The following is a 20,385-nucleotide window of genomic DNA, read 5'->3' on the forward strand; positions in this document are numbered from 1 at the left end:
ACTTGGGCGTGGACTAAATAGTAAATATGCTACCACAAAATCAACCAGTTTTGTTTGTCCTGTGTATTTTAAATGTGATTGGTTCATTCGTAGTCACATGACTTTAAATGCAATGTTTCCCGCCACTCGCCAGGGAAACAAGTGAAAAATTGTTGCCCGCATATCGTCATAACAAAGACAAAGTAAAGTGTTTTTTTAAATGTTAATGTACACTACCTCGACTTCGTCTCGGGAAACATTCTGACTCTTGAGAAAACAAAACTATTTCCCTCGGGAGCATACATATACAAGAACAACCTCGCAACAGCCAGCGCAAGTAATTCTTGTCAATGGTTGAAAGGTTTGACCAACATTTTTGACAACCATCTAGGTTAGCGCTAACCCTGGGTTATAATTCAAGTTAATCCAGAGTTTTAGTTTATGTGCTTCTGAACTACCGTTCGTTTAAAAACTTTATAAAATATTACTTCCATCGGTCCAGAAAATGGATGAAAAAAGATATGAAAAAAGATATTCAACTTCGTAAACAAGCGATTATAAAAGTTCATGCAAATGTTGGATTTAACCCAGAGGCTAACCCGCTTTTGAACAATCGCCCCTGGTGTCTGTGCGTGCCATACTTAGGGTTAGGGGTAACATACAAGGCCAGAGGGTCATTTACAGTGGTCATATACGGCGCATCAAAGGCTGACTCGTCATCCTATGCACATCCCATCATTCTTTGCAGGTTTACTTTGACCGCTCCTTGGCCCCGAAGAGCTGTGCTAGGAGTATATTATATTATACTAATCAATGAATCTTTTATTTAATTTTTGAAATGAATTTTAGTAAATTAAACGAATGATTTTGTCGCCACTGCTGAGTCTGACTACACAATTATAATACGAATGAACATCGCTTTTTGTAAAAAGATAAATACATTATTTACCGTTTTGGTCGGTCCGGATAGAAAAATATTTCCCCTCGGTCTCAAAAACGTCCCTCGGCCTGCGTCCTCGGGTCATTTTTGATACCTCAGTAAAATATTTTTCTATCCGAACCTTGCAGCCGGTAAATAAGTAAAATAACATTATCAGCATAATTTAGTGAAAGCGACCGTGCAATGGAAAAAACTAAGACCGTGCAATGGAAAAAACTATTATTGGAAATGAAAATAGTTTTTTCCATTGCACGGTCAGTAAAATGGAAATATTTATTTAATGCTATGTGATAACATGGATAATAAAATCACTATCCATGGTGATAAAAAACAACCAATTAAAAGACATTGTAATCATTAGCCATTTCCCAGGGTACTGGGTCTGGTCGGGAACCGCAAAGAATCTATGGATTGTTTGGAGGGACAAATGATTACAAATGATTATTTCCTGTCCCTTATTTCCTGCTTTGCGGTTCGCGACTAGACTCTATACCCAGCTCGATTGGGAATTTAAATGGCTAAAAAGGTGTTTTATAACATAACATTTAGAGAACGCGCGTGCAGATTGGTCGAGAAGCGTGTTTTTATAACTGTATAGCAGGGCGTAGTAAAACACCGGTGTTTTACTACGCCCTGCTGGATAGAAACACGGGAATTTTCCCGTCGAACTTGACCGAGCAAGTAATCTAACGAGAAGTTGTAATTGTATATATAACTGTATAGTTTTGAAATTAATAAATTTTAAAAACTAACCAGCCTTTTAACGCTTTATATATATATATATATATATATATATATATATATATATATATATATATATATATATATATATATATGTCCTTGCTTAAAACGCGAAATTATAGCTAATCTAAGCCGGTTCTGATATTTTGATACACATCTTTCCAGTTTTTCCACTATAGTGTAGACTCGTTGGATGTTCTCTGGATTATCCTCGGTATATACGTCTACAAGCAAGATCTTGCTGCAGGATAGTCCTCCTGATTTCCCTTGACAAACGGAAGTGCATCGCGTTACACATCTTCGCCGTCTTTCTCCTCGCCGTCATGTTTTTTTTTATCATCTTGTCTCGCGACCTTGTCTTTGTGCAATATGGTTGGATGTCGGTCGCTCTTACACTTCCAAAATTTACATTCTCCTCAGTGCATCCTTTTGCTCGATGAGAGTTTACCGACTAGGCACTGCCGCATAAACCAGCTTTCGTAATCCAGACAGTTCTTTTGTTCTTTTTTTCTTCTTCTTTTTTCAGAGTCTTTTTGCTAAACACTCTACACTCGTTGAGTTCGTGTCCCTTTCTCTCATGAATGGGCAATGGGAACTGGGAGGAATGGGGAACAGAGGAACTACAGAGCTGGAGACTGGGTAACCGGGAAATGGGGAACAGGGGAATGGAGAGCAGAAGAAATGGAGAGCGGAAAAACAGAGGTACCATGCAACCGGCGGAACATAGAAACAGGGGAACAGAGGAACAAGAGAATGGGGGAACCAGGAATGTGGAGCGGGAGGAAAGGGGAATTCCTCTGTTCCCCAGTTCTCCTGCTCCCCCATTCCCCTGTTCTCCTACTCTCCAGTTCCTCCAAAGTAACACAAAAAGTAACCAAACTGTAAATACTACAATTTCTATTATTCATATGGATCTGATCAGAATTATACATGTGTATAATGTATTATATAAAACATATTAGAAAGCGAAATGAAAATTATATACACAGAACAGTTTCTTGAGCAATGTTATTCCCATATAACATCTGTTCTGTTGCATTTTTCATTATATTTTGAATAGATATTACTATTCAATTGAAAAGTTGCATTCCAACTAAATGAACACACCAGCTTATAGTTTCCACATGATTTTGAAAGCCACACAACAATACCATTATGCTATTTATAGTTTTAATTTTTACTGAAAAGGATGTATAAATTATATGAATTAATGCCTAAGTTTCACAATAACACTTGTCAGTTGCCAGGTTGGCATTATGCAAAATAATAACGTACAATAAATATATTTGTAATTAGGATTCCAGATGCAGAGAGCGATAATACTGTATACACGCCTGTGATGTGGATAATATATACTAACAGTCAACACTATTACTCTTAGTCTTAGTTTAGCTGTTCGATGAGTCCATAGTTTCACCGTTACACCCAGGGCCCTGTTACACCGGTTCCCCGATCTCCGACTCCCCATAGCCGTTTCGTGCTTCCTTGCGTTATCATATCGGATACATATCGGACTGTTTCGGATTCCGCCGTAATATAGAACAAGCGCCATTGTGAAGAAAATTTCCACAGGCCAACCAAGTACAAAAACAAGTTGAAAATCTATTGATATTTTCGTGCAAACTTACGCAAATCGGCCACCGCTAAGAATGGAGAAAAACGAAGAAGAACAATCTGAGCATATTGAAGATTATTGTCGACAACTGGGGTTACAGCTTCGCGACGAACCAGGAATTAGTTCGACAATGCTTGCTGAAGAAACTTCTCAAATCTCTGTCTTGGGGGGCACTGTGGCTAGCGAGAATACAGAGCAAAGTGGTCAGCCTATTCCTTCTCGTCATACTAAACTAGGTGGAACTGATAAAACTAATTTTCAGTGCAAAAAATGCGAAAAAAATTTCACAAATTCAAGGCAGTTTTTAAAGCACAAATGCGTTCTGAAAACTAATGGTGAAACACAAACGAAGACGAAGAGCAAAAAACGAGCCAGAAAACCAAGGGTTAAGTCAAACGAGGCTACCGAGAGTGTATGTGACGAGGTGAATTTTTTTTATTTATTGGCGGCCTGGAAACGTCTCGAGACGTTCATTGCTTTGGTTCCAATTTCAGTCATGGTTAATCAACTTAACCCCAAATTTAATCCTCCTTTGAAACTGAGAATTTAGTGCCTTACTGCCACCATAGTGACCAATGACCATACGGCATACACCCTTTCAATGGTTACATCAGCCTGACTGCCTGAGGCTTCACTCTCAATAGGTGAAGTGAGTCTCAATCCCATGCTCAATGATGTCATTATTGAAAGGCATTTGGCCCATTTGGCATTGAGAATTACCAGAAAAATTAGTTTCTTACAAGAGGCAGCTTTGGAATATGGCCAATACTACTACGCCTAAGCTACTGCCTACCACTTAACTAGCCAAAATATTCTGCATATTATTTATGTGTATTCAGTGATATATAGTAAGCAGAGTAATTTTTTGCAGGAAAGTGCCAGTATATCAATTAAGGTTGAGAGTACCACACTCCTAGATGAACAGGTTGACCATCTTTCTGACCATACTTATATAAAAGATGGAGAAGGATCTCTAAACCAAACCACTGAGGATGCTGAACAAATCCAATGTGAATCATGCCAACTATTTGCAGAAATTGACCCTGAAACAGCCACTAATCCTGATCAGATTCCTTGTGAGAAGTGCCAAGAATTAGCTGCAGTTGCCAAATGCAAATCACTTAATGAGACAGAGAGTACTGAGGAAAATACCAAGAAACGCAAGTATATGTTTAAAGTTGAACAGCAAAACTGTCCTCATTGTGATAAAGGTTTTCATTCACAAAAACGTTTTGATAAGCACCTTCCTATCTGCAAGAAAAATTTGGTATGTTCATTTTGCAATAAAGATTTTTCAAATAATGGGAGAAATGCATATGCACAATACCAAGCACATTATTACACCCATGTTGAAACAAAACCTTTTACATGTAATGTTTGCTCAAGAGGTTTTATTCGGAAAGCAGATCTTGATCGACATAAGATAATCCACATTGAAAACTACAGTCCTCAGAGATGTAATCAGTGTGGTGCTGTCTTTGCTACTGAGGCAAATCTTAATAAACACATGCAAAAGCATAACAGATTAGCATTGTCCTGTGAAAAATGTGGCCAGCAGTTTGCAAGGCAGGCAACATTGGACAAACATGTAGCTGTTTGTCAAACTGAAACAAGCTGTGAAGTCTGTGGAAAAGTTTTTAAATGTTTGTCCAAGAACATTAAATCTCGTTATCAAGAACACATGTTCACTCATACTGGAGAAAGGCCATATAAATGTCAGTTTTGTGATAGAGGATTCCGTGATCGTAGCACAAGACGCAAGCATGAGCGTACACATACTGGTGAAAAGCCATACCCTTGTACGATTTGTGACCGTGCCTTCTCACAGCTCCGACTGCTACGAAATCATATCAGAACTCACACAGGTGAACGACCTTATGCTTGTGAGTTGTGTCCACTCAGTTTTGCAAAATCCTGTAATCTTAAGTACCACATGAGAGTTCATACTAAGGAAAAGCCATACTCTTGCAGCCTTTGCAAGAGGTCATTCACACAGTCAGGAACTTATCATAAACATATGAGAAGACACACAGAAGCAGAAAGACTGAGTGCCACAATGCTACAATATGAACCAGAGAAATGTGAGGGGGAACTTGATCAAGAAAGTGAACTTCGTGCAGGAAAGGACTTTACCTCTGAAATTGATCAAAATGAAAAAGTCAATGAAAACCCTAAAGATGCCAGTTTTGCTTCTGAGAGTATTGGTATAGTTGTGGATCCAGAAGATACCGATGATGGTACTCCTAATATAGTACCAGATGAAGGCAACCATGAAATTGGTGGTCAAATTATTTCTACAGAAATCAGATCTGAGCCAGATGATTCAGATTCTTCTGCCACCATTTCACAGATGCCTGCAATATCAGGTGAAGAAATTACCATTATTGTTAATGAGGGTGATGGTGTTTCAGCAACTCTAGCGACCATAGATGTTGATCAGATTTCAAGCATATTGGCTTCTTGTTCATAATGGCATTTTCTGGACCTCTGTGTGTGTTATAATATGCAAATATATTGGTGGAAATGACATTAGCTGCTGCACCAACCTATGTGAGATAATTGAGGAATGTCATTTTATTAGTTTTGGGATCAGAAATCTACTTCTGAGAATTTTAGATCAAAGGATGGGATTCCCCTTACTTTAATTATAATTTATACAATGTGTTTAAAAATAGTAATGCATCTTTAGGCTTTAGGATGCTAGATTACTTGACCCCCTAGGGTAATATTTTTAGTTACAAGAGATCATACTTCTATATTATATAAGCAGTTGAAATGACATGTTTTGTATCATATGGATAAAATATTGGGCAAAATTGCATCATTTTGCCTAAAAGAAAAAGCATTCAATCACAAAAGTACACTGAAGTTGGATCACCCTGTTTTAATACACCCTGTATATCAGAAATAGCATGTTGTGAGTTAAGCGTGATCGTAATGATTGTGGACGGTATCAGTTCCATAATTTATATATGTTAGAACGTGTATTAGGTTCCCCTTTTAGGGGGTTTGAGATTCTCAAGGAATGAAAATAGTAGATTTTATTATTATTGTACTTGGAATGTTCAAAGAGTAATTGTCATAAACGCAAATGTATAAAGTATTGGAGAAATGTATAGTTTTACTTTCGATAACAGACCTTCACTTTTCGTTTGTGTTTTATACGTGTCTCAAAGAAGTGCAGTAAATTATCATATAAAGAAAAAACTTCCTTCACTACTCGATTTCGACGTATATTTTGGGCCGATACCAATACTATCTATGGTTTATGGTCGTTTCGTACTCTTGTCATTTCGTACTTCTGCCGTTTCGTACCCAGACATGGTCGTTTCGTACCCAGACATGGTCGTTTCGTACCCAGACATGGTCGTTTCGTACCCAGACATGGTCGTTTCGTACCCAGACAAGGTCGTTTCGAACTTTACACATGAGGGACTTAATGAGCTAGCTTTGCAAAAACAAGAAGACGAATATATTTTATTTAAGCTCATTTCAACTGCCGAAAAATATATCCGTGATCTGTCCGTTTATTTTTTACTTATACAACTGAACACTAACTATTGACACAAAGATCTTTGTACACCGGGTTACATTAAAGGATCCGCCTCACTTTTCCTTCAGAAACTAACTGAATGTTAAGTTCTACAAGCAAGGCTTCCTTATGGAAATTGGGAAGGTTTTGGAAATCAAAGACATCGCCAACAGTCCAACACGCGTACAAGACGAACACAGATAATCTTCGGTTAGGTCTTGTAAAATTTTTAAATCTCTCGGAGCGGACAGGTTCTCACAACAAGAATGGTACCACATGCATTCGGCATCCTTCGCAAAAGATCGAATTGTCATTGCATTGCAGACTGCAAGTACCACATGGCCATTTGCGCTTAAGTGTGCGTGTAGACTTTCGGACCATTTTCAAAACGATAAATTTGAACTGCCGAATGAAGAACTTAAATGTTGCAATACAGAGTTTCAAGTCAACAAAGAAAGTGGTTATTATCAACGCTTTTAATAAAAACTGAACTGATTGCAATAAAAGCAGTCATATAGCGTTTGAGTACGAAACGACTAAAATCGGGGTACGAAACGACCATCAATTAGAGTACGAAACGACCAGGGATATGGGTACGAAATGACAAGAGTACGAAACGACCTGACACCACTATCTATGTATTCATTACCAGCGACTAGGAAATAACGTCGATAGTTCCAATATCAAGAGAAAGGTATCGGCATCTCTGATACCATGAACCTTGCGGTATTTGTCATTGTACCACACATAATTGTTTCTTGCAGTTTCCGGCCGTGTTTAAAACCTTTAGAAAAAGTATCCTACATGCAGGATTGAACGTACCTAAATTACTTTGTCAAAATATACTACCCACGCAGTAACAGTACAGCGCAGTATTTCGACAAATGTAACATGGCATTAAGCAAATGTGACTGCTTGCATTAGTGACAACCAATGACAAGGCTTGTACACTATGCGTGTCTATTCTTTTAACAACTTGGATCTTGTTGCTAGGAAACAAACGCCATATCAATTATTCTAATAATCAAGATGGCGGCCCGAAATATTTGTTTTGACGCGTAGCGAACAAGAAAATAGAAAAATTAGCACAGATTTCGGGACTTTATTGAAAGAAATGGACTACTTGCGCGTTTGGGAGGATAGAACGAGGTAACATACGCGAAAACTAGCAAGAAACGTTCAAGAATGGTATAGATTTGCCGTTGTAACAATTGGTATAAGAAACTCAGAAACTGCATAATTATGTTTCGTCGAAAGGTTACGGGCGTAGATTACGCATCAATTAACGAAAGATACCAAGATACTGCTCTGGTTATCTTCAAAAAACAACAACAGCGAGAGAGAGAAAAAACGGGAAAGCGCGCGTCACGAAAACGATCTGTAAAATTTTCCGGTGGTCGTGAGACAATAAAATCTAATCTTGCAGAACACTCGAACGAATCAGTTCACTCCAACGGTGCTGTTACGGTTTCAGTTACACAAGGAAGAATTTTGAAAGATGACAGTATTGATGGGGGGATGTCTTCAAATATGGATGAAGACAGTTTAGAATCGAATCGAATGGGAGTCCAATCAAAAGTCTGTTCGGTTCTTTGAACTGCTGAACAGCGGTTGATGTAATTTACATGCAAATGGTGTACAAATATGTAATAATATACGATGAATAAGCTAATCGTCCCTAGAACCTTGGATGCAAAACTAATTTGTTACACATGTATGATATACTTAACATACCGTCTATACGTAATTCAGTTACAAAACAGAAGAAGGGCAAAATAAAAAGATGAATGGAGAGGACAGCAACACTGAAAAGCATTACGATTTTCCTAAGAAGAATTTCCAGTGTAATTTACTGTATAATTTAACTGTACACAGTTTAAGTGCTAGAATGACAGAATTTTTTTATAATTGTTTCTTTGCTCTATATTAACATAATCTCTGCTTTCTAAAAAAATAAAGCAACAGTCTATGGTTCCGTTATTTTAAACGACAGTTACGTCTGCGGGGAAACTAAACTTAACCGAATGCTCGAGATTCAAAAGACTTTATTTCGTTATGGTTGAGTTGGAGAACCAGTTTTATAGCTTTAGAGATGGCCTTCTTAAATCTCTACCTTCATTATTTTATTTGTACAATTGTACCTCAGTTTCTTTGACTTCCAGCAATTTTTAAGTTTCCTTTTTCTAGAAATGCGGTTACGATTTGAGTGATTCGAAGTTTCGTACAGGGTACAAAATTATTTTTTCGTTGTTATCCAAATAGCTCTAGGTTATGACCAATCGATGGCGTATTTTTGGACGTGTCACGTATATCTCAAACAGTGATGGTTTTTCTTTTATTTCTTAACTTCTAACTTTGTTTTGAAACATTAGATGTAGTGTAATATTCAGATAATATGGCTGTTGGGAAGATACCACGAGAAGTTGTATGCAGGCTATAGTCTATACCACAGTCCATTAACTCTGTCTATACTAATGTCAGTAATATGACGATGAAAATGACGTTATTTTCCATTTAAAGAACCATCATCAAGTGTCACTTAAAATACACAGCTTTAGACAAAAACCTCGTGACAACAGAAGAAAATTAGTCTTAACGACATTTACTTGGTTGCATTTTTTTTCCGAACCTTGATGTTGTCTCGAGCTCAATCATTGACTATTCAAATTGTAGCGAAGAAGAGAAACCGAAGAACATACGACACTTGTATAAAAATATCTAGTTAGTAGTCAGATTAAACCTCGGTCTTGAGACGAATATTGTAGCTCGCCTTTTTTCACCTTTCACTTTCTTATTCATGTCCCTCTCTTTTTTAGTAAGCGGAGTTGTATTTTTGCACGAAAATTATATTTTGTATAAATTAGTGAGATCATATATATGCAACTGGTTTATAGAACAACGCAGAACCATAATAATAACTATGCTTCCTTGCATGTGCTTGTTCAGGCTAGTGTGCTGAAACTTGTACTTATGTATGGCAGCATATGATGGCAGTGAAACAATCTTGTTACAAGTTATCTTGTTACAATCCATAGTACAAGAACAGATTATTATAAGTTCCCTCATGTTTGTAAAGACCCTGTAGTACACACAACGTAGTCTTATCATACCAAGTTTCGAGTCCATATTGTTCAAGAGGACGATAATGTTAAAGGTTTCTTAAGATTAGTTTTACTGAGTCGCTTTATTCTTCATATTGCGTGCCTATTCCTCAAGTGCTACAGTATGTATTCACGATCTTCAAGATTACATGTAAAACATAAATGAATCATTGGGTAGTTGAAGTCGTTCAGCAAATAAATAATTGATAATTTTTTCTATTTCAGTCTTTGCTGAACGTTATGGATTCCTTGCTGTTTTTTTCAGACGCAAAACCAGTCATGATTGCCCAATCCCGTTAAACCAAACTTTTCACTGTTCAACCGGGTGCGTGGGCTCTATCGAATATCCCGCACGTATATTGCTGCAGATATCGATATTAAAAAAGAGTTCTTCATTAACCAACGCAATTTAAAACTATTTACGCCGACCAATATTAAACGCGATGTGAGATAAATAATTAATATGTAAATCAAAAAACTATAACGGTTAATACTTGAAAAGCTAAAATAATCTACCACAGGCATAAGAAATATAAAACAAATCATTTTGACAAGAAAATGTCAAAAATTGTTTGTAAAATGCGACAGATTTATATCCAAAAGCTTTTGGGAAAGCTATTTTCAACTGATATAGATTATCGACTGCCGACAGCTCTTCGCGGAGTTTGCGGCGCCAAGTACTGTCACTACCGACAGCTCTTCGCCCACCGACGTAAACCGAGATTAGCCCGAAAATAAACAAGTTTTTAAACCGGTTTACTCCTTGAGGAATTGCTGTTTAAAAACAGAATAGTTGCAAAGTCGTAAAGTCCAAGTAGCGTACTTTGTCTTTAGCTCAGTTAAAAATTGAGTGTAGATTTCAACATTCATACACAAATGCGTTTCGATTTACGTGATTGTTTTACAAGAACCCTATTCTGTTTTCCAAATTTTGCTTATCAATGAAAACTATATTCAGTATAAAAGTTAGCTCTATCATAGCTACCTGGCTATTTTAAAAACAGGTGAAACTCAGCATCTATGCACAGTCAGAACAATTGGGATGCTTTCACTTAGAATTTCATTACTCCAACCACAAAGTAATAAAATAGATTGAATCGATAAGCAAAACCAATAGGCGATGACAATTAAATTACCCCAGCGAACACACCACTTTAGTAAAACCACCTGGTTCACTCTTTTATACATTGATGACATTTATATAAAGGAGATGCATAGTACACATTTCACTCAGATATTTAAAGTCTGAACGGAAAGTGCACCGGCTTCAGTTGTGGATGGGAAAGGATTCATTTGTTTTGTTTTGTTGTTCTTTAGATATATAAGGTGGGTTTACGCTAAACTGAATTGTAATTAAGCAGGAAATATATTTTACTCCTAAATCCTTAATTTATAATCCTTTGTTTAACTGAATTATTCGTTCCACTAGGAGATATATAAACACTTTATTTAAAATTTATGTCGGCCCTTCAAGTATACATGCATGCCGAAACAAGAAATCCAATTTTGTGCAGTACGAAACGCTAAAAACCTCTGAGCTCTAAATATAAGCTGGGAGTGGGAGCAACTGATTCTTAATATGACTTTACGGCTTAAGAGTTAGGTTAGAATCAGCTAGGTTAAAATTCCATTTGATCGGTAAAACTGCCGGGACATGTTGGATTAGTAATTATCACACGGGTTCTTGTATGAAGTGAGTAGCAGTACATGCAGTTTAGCCTTTAGGTCAAACTCACATATATCACGGAGGTTTTGGTCTGGATAAAAAACCATTGTAATTATAAATAGAATTATAGTAGCTATATAGAGGCCCTATAGCCCTATAGATATATCTGCGCAGACAAGTGAAAACCAGTATCGATAAATTAATGATCGTTTTAAAAATATTTATTCATGCATGCCATATATATCTGATAGCAAATCCTATATCAGAAATTATAGAATTATTCTTCACAACGGCAACGTAAACTGTTGCCTAGTAGTGAAAATAATTATAGAGAAAATGCCACAACACACTATGACGTCTATCAAATAAACATATTTGATGTTTAAACACTCTTTCCTGCCACGTTTCGAGTTTTGAAAATCAAAATATTGTCAGAGCACGGATCTGGTATTCGTAGAATGATGCTACACGTTGTTTTCGTATAAACATCAAAGTCCAACTTGGCTTAAATAGTTTTGCCGGCTTTTGCGACCTTGGATGACATCCAGACGAGTCATAGCCATACATATATATCGGTATGTGAACCTTGATTGTACTTCAATTTCTCAACAGGAATACGATAGGCATATGACTTACTTTGCCTGCATGTCTGGGCACGTATATATCATGAAAAAACCTAGAAATGCCCCTCATATGTTAAAACAGATAATTTTTCCTGTCTGTTAATGGTATTTTCTATACCGTATACCAGAAAGGCACTGGCTTATGCACATTATGACTTTGCGGGATGAACACAAAAACACGCTCTAACTGTTCAGAGCTCCGGCTTGCTCATTTCCAGAGCATTTGCCAAGCGTAAAGCTAATTGGTTGCCCAACCACAAAATGAAGAAGCCTGGGAAACGAATTCATTATTCTTAAGCTTGAAAGTGACGGCATATTGTTGTGCTGTGGCACGTGGTGAAACTAATGGATGTATGTAAATTAGCACGAGCTGGTATATATCATTCCACGTGCTGGACTGCTGGTTGTTGCATGAGACTTCCTTTTTTTAATTCCTTAATCTTATATACAGTTGATAAGGCGGGATTTGCAATCACATAACATTTTCGAACCAACAGTTGGTCTCATGTTTAAAATAAATAATATTTGACTGAAGTCTAAAGAACAAACACATATATGTGTCGCTGTAGTCTGTAGGGCCTGTAGACATAGACCGTCTTTGTTCTTTGTACTGTCAAAATGCAAATCCTTTTGTCTTAAAAAATATTGTATATATTCGTGCTAATCGTGTCATTTCTTTAAGTATCAGTAATACACATGTATAACATGAACAACACAACCAACTTCGAACGTTGGAATAGAACTTGCGAAGTTCGTGTCGAACTTCTGAAGTGGTGAACGTAATTGACATGCAAGTTCGCAACCTGATAAAAAGGGACAAAAATAAATAGTACACGTGTTGCGGGGTTCATGAGTACAAAGAGGATAGGGTTTTCTAATATTTACATAACAAACGTGCTGTAGTATAATTCCAGCTGGGAGGTGGTATCGTATGACAAACAAAGTTCGTGCGTTTAAACTGTATATAAAGTCCAAGGTACAAACTCCAAACAAGATATAGTTTTAAACACATCGTATGAGCAATTAGCTTTCCATGTTGGTAAGTTGAATAATACTTTATATCATATATATTCTTTACAATCTGTCGATGAATATGTATACAAAGTGTTACTTTTCACTATAACTTCTTTGTACTATGTACGAATTGATTAGCTAATATATGGTCAGTACTGACTGTATAGGGCAATCGCGGGATCTACTGAATCTAGGAGTTGACCGGTAATACATACGAAAATCGTTTGAAATGTTTTTTAGAATACTATTTAAAGTCTTTCCATAAAATCTAATATAAACATCGTATCTTCAGTAACTCTCCTGAGGAAGGCCCTCAGGTTGAGACGTCGAGAAGTGTTTTGTCTATTTTAGGCAGTTGTTATACCACATTTGATGCTAAGTTGTTTGAAGACGCTGCCACGCTGCTCCCTGGTTATATTGAAATTTCTTAGCTATACCTTTTACGTCTCTGACGTCTCTCTAACCCTCGTTGACTGTAATTGTGTGATCATTGCCAATATACGTATCTTCCTGCTCAAAAATCACCCAGCACCACCCCCCCCCCACCCAAAATATTTAATACTTCCATACAAAAACCAACAAATGGAAATATATTAGAAAAAAAGAATGGACAATATATTCATATTATAACTTGTTTAACCTGTATTTAACTTGTTTAACCCAACATTGGCCCTGTTTACATGGGGGTAGGGTCAGTGCTAAGGTTACCCTACGACTATAGTGAGTGTTTACATGAGATAGGTCACCACTCTACCGGTAGCCGGTAGGCCTATCTTTCCAGATAGGGACGTGGTTTTAAAACCTATGTAGGCGCGTGTGCGAATCAAATTAACCGACACTGGAAAGTTGATTTTATTCTACGCTTCTTGTTACGTTAGCATAACTGGCTTTTTTACCTGAATGATACTTTTCATCTCCGAACAGCCGGAAGATCTACAAATTTCGAAATTAAAACGGGTTAAAAATTAAAACACGAACTAAACTGCATTTCACAATAACCAATAACCTGAAGGCGGTGTTAGACTATATGCAATTTTCCTTGCAACTTGCAATGCAATTATAATTTTGACGGATGTTAATTTGTAAAGAGTGTTCCAAATGTCAAGAAAACGTTAGCAGATCGTAAAATGTTCGTCTTTGTCGAAATACATAGATCTGCATAGATACTGTATGTCAATTCAAATTCTAGTAAAAGTGACACCTTCGCCAACTTAGCTAGTTTGTTCGCGCGAAGCGGGAAACCAATTACGAGTGTTTAAAATTTGTGACGAGCATTTTGATGTTAGACACTATGTTAGTCAGCCGCCACTTTTGGAAGATTTTTTATCACATAAGAACAGTGAAACCAACCAATACGTTTCCTGGAAAGGTAATATAAACCTTCCACAACGCGATGCCATTTGTAATACTTCGTTACCCCCTCCGAGCCCGTTACTAAAGTCATCTCCACTACCTAGGATTTACGAATCCGTGACGATCAAAGACTCTGCATGAATGCAAAGTTCTGACCCTTTCTTTAAACCAGTGGACCAACCATATATTATAGAAGCCTCGAAACATTATCATACTTGGAGCAAACTGCAAACAACCTTTTTTATATGTTCTTGAGCCAACCTTTCCGGGCACCACAAATAGTTACATTTCCCCCCAGACTACGGACCACTATAGGCTTCAAGTCACCCCAAATCTGCCATGCCCATGGCGAGAAATTAGCAAATTTTTCATATAAGGCGCACACTGCGATATTTTTACAGCTTTCAGTTAATATTTCGCAACCAAACTTTTCAATTTTACTAACTTTGGAGGGGGGACTTTCCAGTTGCACTGATAAATTTTCTTAACTAGTTTAATAGGGGGATGGTTCATACTGTAGCCAGTTCAGTTAATTACGATCCTAAGGCCAGCTTATACCGAGTTTGAATCATGTTCTCCAACCTTTTTTTAGTAATCGATAGTATCTGATCATGGCACTGAATGTGGTGGGTCTCGTTGGAATTATTGTTTTCTATTTTCTTATACTGGGTATTGGAATATGGGCGGCACTGAAACGAAAAAATAAAAGATCTGAAAATGGCGTGATCCGGATGGACGAGGATGGATCACCGGAAAGCAGAAGTGACGAAACTGAAGATGTCATCTTGGCAGGACGGAATTTGGGTCTGTTTGTTGGAGCAATGACTATGACAGGTACGGTATGGTGTTGTGTGTATGGTGTTGTCTGGGTAGTGGAAATGATGTGATGGGATGTGGTCGTATTGGTGTGTGGGTATGTGAGGGTTTTGATTAGGTAAAAGAGGTGCATCTGGTTTGGGATGCTTGCCCCAATCAGGAGAGTAAGAATGACATTGTAATTAGCTAGGGCGTGGTCATATTGGGACATGTGGAAGGAATGCAATAGGGTGAAAGGAGATCGGTGATTCTATTATTGGCGTAGTTTAAATTTATGGTTTTTGTGTGGTATAGCAATGAGTGTGATGTAGAATATTCTTACACCGTATATTCCTATTTTTATTCCAGCTACTTGGGTAGGAGGTGGATACATAAATGGAACGAGTGAATCAACCTCCACAATTGGTTTGATCTGGGTGCAAGCCCCTTGGGGATATGCGCTTAGTTTAACAGTAGGTAAGATGCAAAGGACTTAAATTCACAGGCAGCTTTCAAAAAGCGCTATATAGTAATCACGAGGTTTCTTGAAAAACTCGGTGTTGACAGAAGTTACGTTAAAATATTTTTTATCATATTTTCCCAGGTGGTCTACTGTTCGCGGAAAAGATGCGTTCTAAGAAATATGTAACGATGTTAGATCCTTTTCAAGAAAAATACGGATCGCGTATGGGTGGATTACTGTATATCCCAGCACTGCTTGGCGAGATTTTCTGGTCTGGTGCTATTCTTTCAGCATTAGGGGCCTCAATTAGTGTTGTAGTTGATCTTGATAACACCACGGCAGTCACAGTATCGGCGGCGATTGCGGTATTCTACACATTCTTCGGAGGACTATACTCTGTTGCCTACACAGATGTTGTACAACTGATCTGTATTTTTGTTGGCCTGGTAAGAGAAACCAATGCCATGCATATAAGCTTGCTTTGTTGTAACTAAGGGCCCTATAGCAATCGAGGATTAGAGACCTCATTTATTAAATACAAGACCTCCCCTTTAATTTGGCATCAATTCCTTTTTACTGCCTGTAGAACCACCACATACCGCATGCCCAGGATTCCTCTTCAAAGGGTTCCTTACTTTGAGTGAGCGAAATTGAGTTGTTAAAAGCTCCGAAATTCACCGGCGGTTTCCTCCTCTCTACACCTCATGAAGATATCCAGCATAAATATAATTGGTTAAGCTGATTTTGCCAATTTTTGCTTTATAACCGGATCAAATCAGTCCATTTCGTCAAGTAATTTTTTTTTATCCTATCGCACCCTTTCTAACCCTAATTAATCATATCTTCTTCTACAGTGGCTCACAATCCCATTCGCAATGACTCATTCAGCAGTCAGCAGTATCAGTACAACGAAAAAAACGTGGATTGGTGAATGGGATTGGAAATTTACAGGTGTTTGGGTGGACTATGCTTTATTACTGGTATGGTTTGTATAAAATTGCATGCTTGATGATTGCTATTTTGGGAAAAGCGGGTAAAAACTATACAACTAAAAATTAAATGGAAATCTTCAAACACGAGTGCTTTCACATGATCTAGCGTGGAACTAGCTCAAACTTATTAATTATATATAATATATGCTTAGTAATGAAAGTTGTATAAATCTTAGATATAACTGATTTGGGTAAATCGTAAAAAAAATTTATTTTTATTGGATTCTTCTGTACAGTATTGCATGTATAGCTAGATGTATAATTAGGCCAATAAAGGAAAAAAACTTCACTTGATCTCTGGAAAAAAGAAATTCATCCACTAATCAACCGATCCAGTGAAATCTTAGAGTTGATATATAGTTGATGCAATACATAAAAACTGAATAAAAACGTTATATTTTACTGTTTTTCTACCTTGAGTAAAGCAAAAGTATCTCTTTCAGGTATTTGGTGGCATTCCCTGGCAGGTCTATTTCCAGCGAGTATTGGCATGTAAGACCTCGAAACAAGCTAAATATTTATCATTCTCTGCTTCCTTTGGCTGTATTTTGATGGCCATTCCTGCTTTTCTTATTGGAGCAATTGCTACTGCTACAGGTAATAAAGGCTTTGGGTACAATATGCGTCCATTTTATGTTAGTCCTGAATTATATTTTTGCCTGAGAGTAAAAGAAAATCTTCTCTAGAATGCCGATCTCATCTCACTATATGCCTTTTCATAAACCTTTTTCAAATTTCCAACACCAAACTCACGTCTGACAGAGAAGTAACAAAGAGCTTAATACTTAGTGCATCAGTAATCCACAGCCAAGTATATACTTCACGCTCTCATCATTTCCTGTAGCCCTTACAATTAAGCATCCGTCGTTCATGAGAGCAAATATATTATTTTGTTCATACATCCGTAAACAAATTGTTCTTATTCATTTCAGACTGGTCGGCGACAGATTACGAGGGTCACAAAAACGGCACAATCCCACCTGAAGATACAAGTCGTGTGCTACCCTTGGTGTTACAATATTTAACTCCGTCAGCTGTGGCGTTTATTGGTCTAGGAGCTGTTTCGGCTGCAGTAATGTCCTCAGCTGATAGTTCCGTATTGTCTGCCAGCTCTATGTTTGCAAGGAATGTTTACAAGCTCATCCTGAGACCCAAGGTATTGTATGGTACATAACATGCCTTTTAGCGGCCAAACGTACGTATTGCCGGCCATTCCTTCTTCCTTCATTCATTATTCTGTCTATTCACCACAAAATCGGGTATATTCGTGTTTATACTTCTCGGGTTTTTTATTTCGTCCTTAACTCATTGTTAAAGCCGGAAAAGTCCAGTTTGACTACGCCAAGTACCATTGGTTTTCCACTTCGACTTGAGGTCTACTAGCAGAAATTTGAAAATGAACAAATGATATTGAACCCTCCGCTGGTTAACAAACGTTTTCGCATAACTTGCAACACGCCTCCTGTTCTGTAGCGAATATTTGCGTCTACAGAGAGAACAATACACCAGCTTTGGGTTTTGCTATCCACTAATTAAAAAGTTGAGTCAATTAAGATGAGGAAACCGAGCATGGTCTATGACGTAGGCTATTAAATATGAGGATAACTGTAGATACATCGTTGTATCTTTTTCGTGGACCCGTGTCTTTGCAGAACAGTTAGAACTGACAGAGTATAGATAGGCTGCTTGGTTTACACACCCTTCGGAAGAATGGTTCACCCAGACCGATAAAACTGTTCGGTTATAAGTCTTATAAATAAAGGTATTCACCCTATGAATGCCTAAATCCCAAATTACAGATCTGTTCCCTAACAGAACAGGTATACACACCATTCGAGTTTGATGATGGAGGGTAACATAATTGAGATCAGGGAAATGGATAATGGTTTAGGAAGAAGATAATGGCATAATGATTGAATTAGAATACGGATGCAATAAAGTAAAGCTATATATAATAATTACATCTTTTTTAGGCGTCGGAGAAAGAAATAATCTGGGTAATTCGCATAGCAATTTTCGGCGTTGGTGCACTCGCCACGATAATGGCACTCGAAGTCCAATCCATCTACGCTCTGTGGTATCTCTGTTCAGATCTAGTCTACGCAATCTTATTCCCTCAACTCTGCTGCGTCATTTACTTGAAAGACGTTAACACATATGGATCATTACTGGGGTACATCGTCGCCATAATCCTGAGGGTCGGCGGGGGTGAAACGTTGATAAAACTGGATCCGTTTTTAAAGTATCCCTATTACAACGAAATTGACGGGCAGTTATTTCCATTCAGGACATTTTCCATGTTGTGTTCCTTCTTCACCATTATTTGGGTCTCGTTTGCGACGAAGGCATTGTTTCAGAGTAAATTGCTCCCACAAAAATGTGACGTATTAAAATGTTTCCCGAGCGATCGTGACCTACATTTCTCAACTACGGTTCCAAACCCAAAGGATGGTGTCATGTTGGTTGGGATGAAAGATATATGACGAGTTAAAAATTCAAGGAAACGATTAAACTTAGGCTAGATGAAGTTGAACTCACATGTTGGACTTAATATAAAACGATTTCCTGTAAACATATATGTTAGTATTATTCACGACAAACGATTTCCAACTGATTTACCGGCAGAACGGAAATTTGTAAAGAAAATATCACGAGAATTGTTTGCCAGCAGAAAAATGCAAGGAGCCAAATCACTAAAATAACTGATTATTGCATGACCTCGCTTGTTCGGTCTGTACTGTGAAATATCAGACCACCAAGGCTTTTTGGTCCGGGATACTGGTCCAGATACGGAATATACGGACCACGGTCCGGGTATGGGTTTTTACGGACCGCTCGTCAACCAATCAGAATAGAGGATTTTAAAAAAAAGCCATATAATAATATAGTATATTATACATATATAGATATAAAGCACGCAAATATGATTTCACATCCAATGCTTGCATCGTCTGTGCTGCAATTTAACAGCCTTTTCATGCGGTCATTTCAGGCATTTTCGTGCGCAGATTGTAGTGACTTGACAAAGTTTGTTGCGGAGGAATTCTGCGGAGTATATTTGGTGTGGGAGAGGCTTTTTGTTATGTTTTTACAGTAGTGTATCACAAGCACTTTCAGTTAGTATGGGTTATTCTAAGCTGGAGTTGCTACCACTTTTTGAAATTGTACGAAAACTTCTGGAGATGAAAATTAGTAATAATTGTATATCTACAGTTACCCATATACTAATTTACATCTCCAGAAATTTTTTAAAATCTCAAAAAGTGGTAGCAACTCCAGCTAAGAATAATCCCTGCTCCTAATCAGAACCTGTGCTCAGCAACCGTTGTTTATAGCAAAAGAGTTAACATTGGATAGGTGTCACACGCACTCCCCCCACTGATATGCACGCACTTCTGGTCCAGAAATAACGGCTTCTAAAATTGTGATGCACTTAAGGTTGTCCAAGTGGGAAAAAGAACCTGAAAAGTTGTTGTTATAATCACTAGCTTATATAGTTCGAGTTCCAATATACATCAGAATTATTTCTAGAAAATATTCAACTATAGTAAAATGCCATAGATGATTAGAT

General features: G+C 37.6%; 2 protein-coding genes across 4 annotated transcripts; both read left to right on the plus strand.

Moving 5' to 3' along the window:
* Window positions 1-3,092: 3,092 nt before the first annotated feature.
* Window positions 3,093-6,307, plus strand: LOC114530361 (zinc finger protein 678-like). The gene is made up of 2 exons (XM_028551978.1): window positions 3,093-3,699; window positions 4,147-6,307. Exons 1-2 carry the CDS (start codon window positions 3,310-3,312, stop codon window positions 5,743-5,745), a joined length of 1,989 nt encoding a protein of 662 aa, XP_028407779.1. The 5' UTR covers window positions 3,093-3,309; the 3' UTR covers window positions 5,746-6,307.
* Window positions 6,308-11,131: 4,824 nt separating this feature from the next.
* On the plus strand, window positions 11,132-19,755 carry LOC114530362 (high-affinity choline transporter 1-like). Of its 3 annotated transcripts, none has more exons than XM_028551980.1 (8): window positions 11,132-11,234; window positions 15,157-15,398; window positions 15,729-15,836; window positions 15,964-16,268; window positions 16,677-16,802; window positions 17,258-17,411; window positions 17,747-17,970; window positions 18,788-19,755. In XM_028551980.1, exons 2-8 carry the CDS (start codon window positions 15,176-15,178, stop codon window positions 19,295-19,297), a joined length of 1,650 nt encoding a protein of 549 aa, XP_028407781.1. In that variant the 5' UTR covers window positions 11,132-11,234; window positions 15,157-15,175; the 3' UTR covers window positions 19,298-19,755. The 3 variants fall into 3 exon arrangements, with proteins under 3 accessions (XP_028407781.1, XP_028407782.1, XP_028407780.1); XM_028551981.1 differs by lacking the exon at window positions 11,132-11,234 and adding an exon at window positions 11,958-12,149; XM_028551979.1 differs by lacking the exon at window positions 11,132-11,234 and adding an exon at window positions 12,340-13,236.
* Window positions 19,756-20,385: the final 630 nt, after the last annotated feature.

This window comes from Dendronephthya gigantea, unplaced genomic scaffold, assembly GCF_004324835.1.
Source record: "Dendronephthya gigantea isolate DGI-Jeju-01 unplaced genomic scaffold, DenGig_1.0 000061F, whole genome shotgun sequence".
In the NCBI taxonomy this organism is placed as follows: domain Eukaryota; kingdom Metazoa; phylum Cnidaria; class Anthozoa; order Malacalcyonacea; family Nephtheidae; genus Dendronephthya; species Dendronephthya gigantea.

Coding starts and splice junctions, on each gene's coding strand:
- LOC114530362 (XM_028551980.1), top strand. CDS start 15,176: ATGGCACTGAATGTGGTGGGTCTCGTTGGAATTATTGTTTTCTATTTT. Junction 16,803..17,257: donor TGGACTATGCTTTATTACTG/GTATGGTTTGTA, acceptor TATCTCTTTCAG/GTATTTGGTGGCATTCCCTG. Junction 17,971..18,787: donor AGCTCATCCTGAGACCCAAG/GTATTGTATGGT, acceptor CATCTTTTTTAG/GCGTCGGAGAAAGAAATAAT.
- LOC114530361 (XM_028551978.1), top strand. CDS start 3,310: ATGGAGAAAAACGAAGAAGAACAATCTGAGCATATTGAAGATTATTGT. Junction 3,700..4,146: donor CCGAGAGTGTATGTGACGAG/GTGAATTTTTTT, acceptor AATTTTTTGCAG/GAAAGTGCCAGTATATCAAT.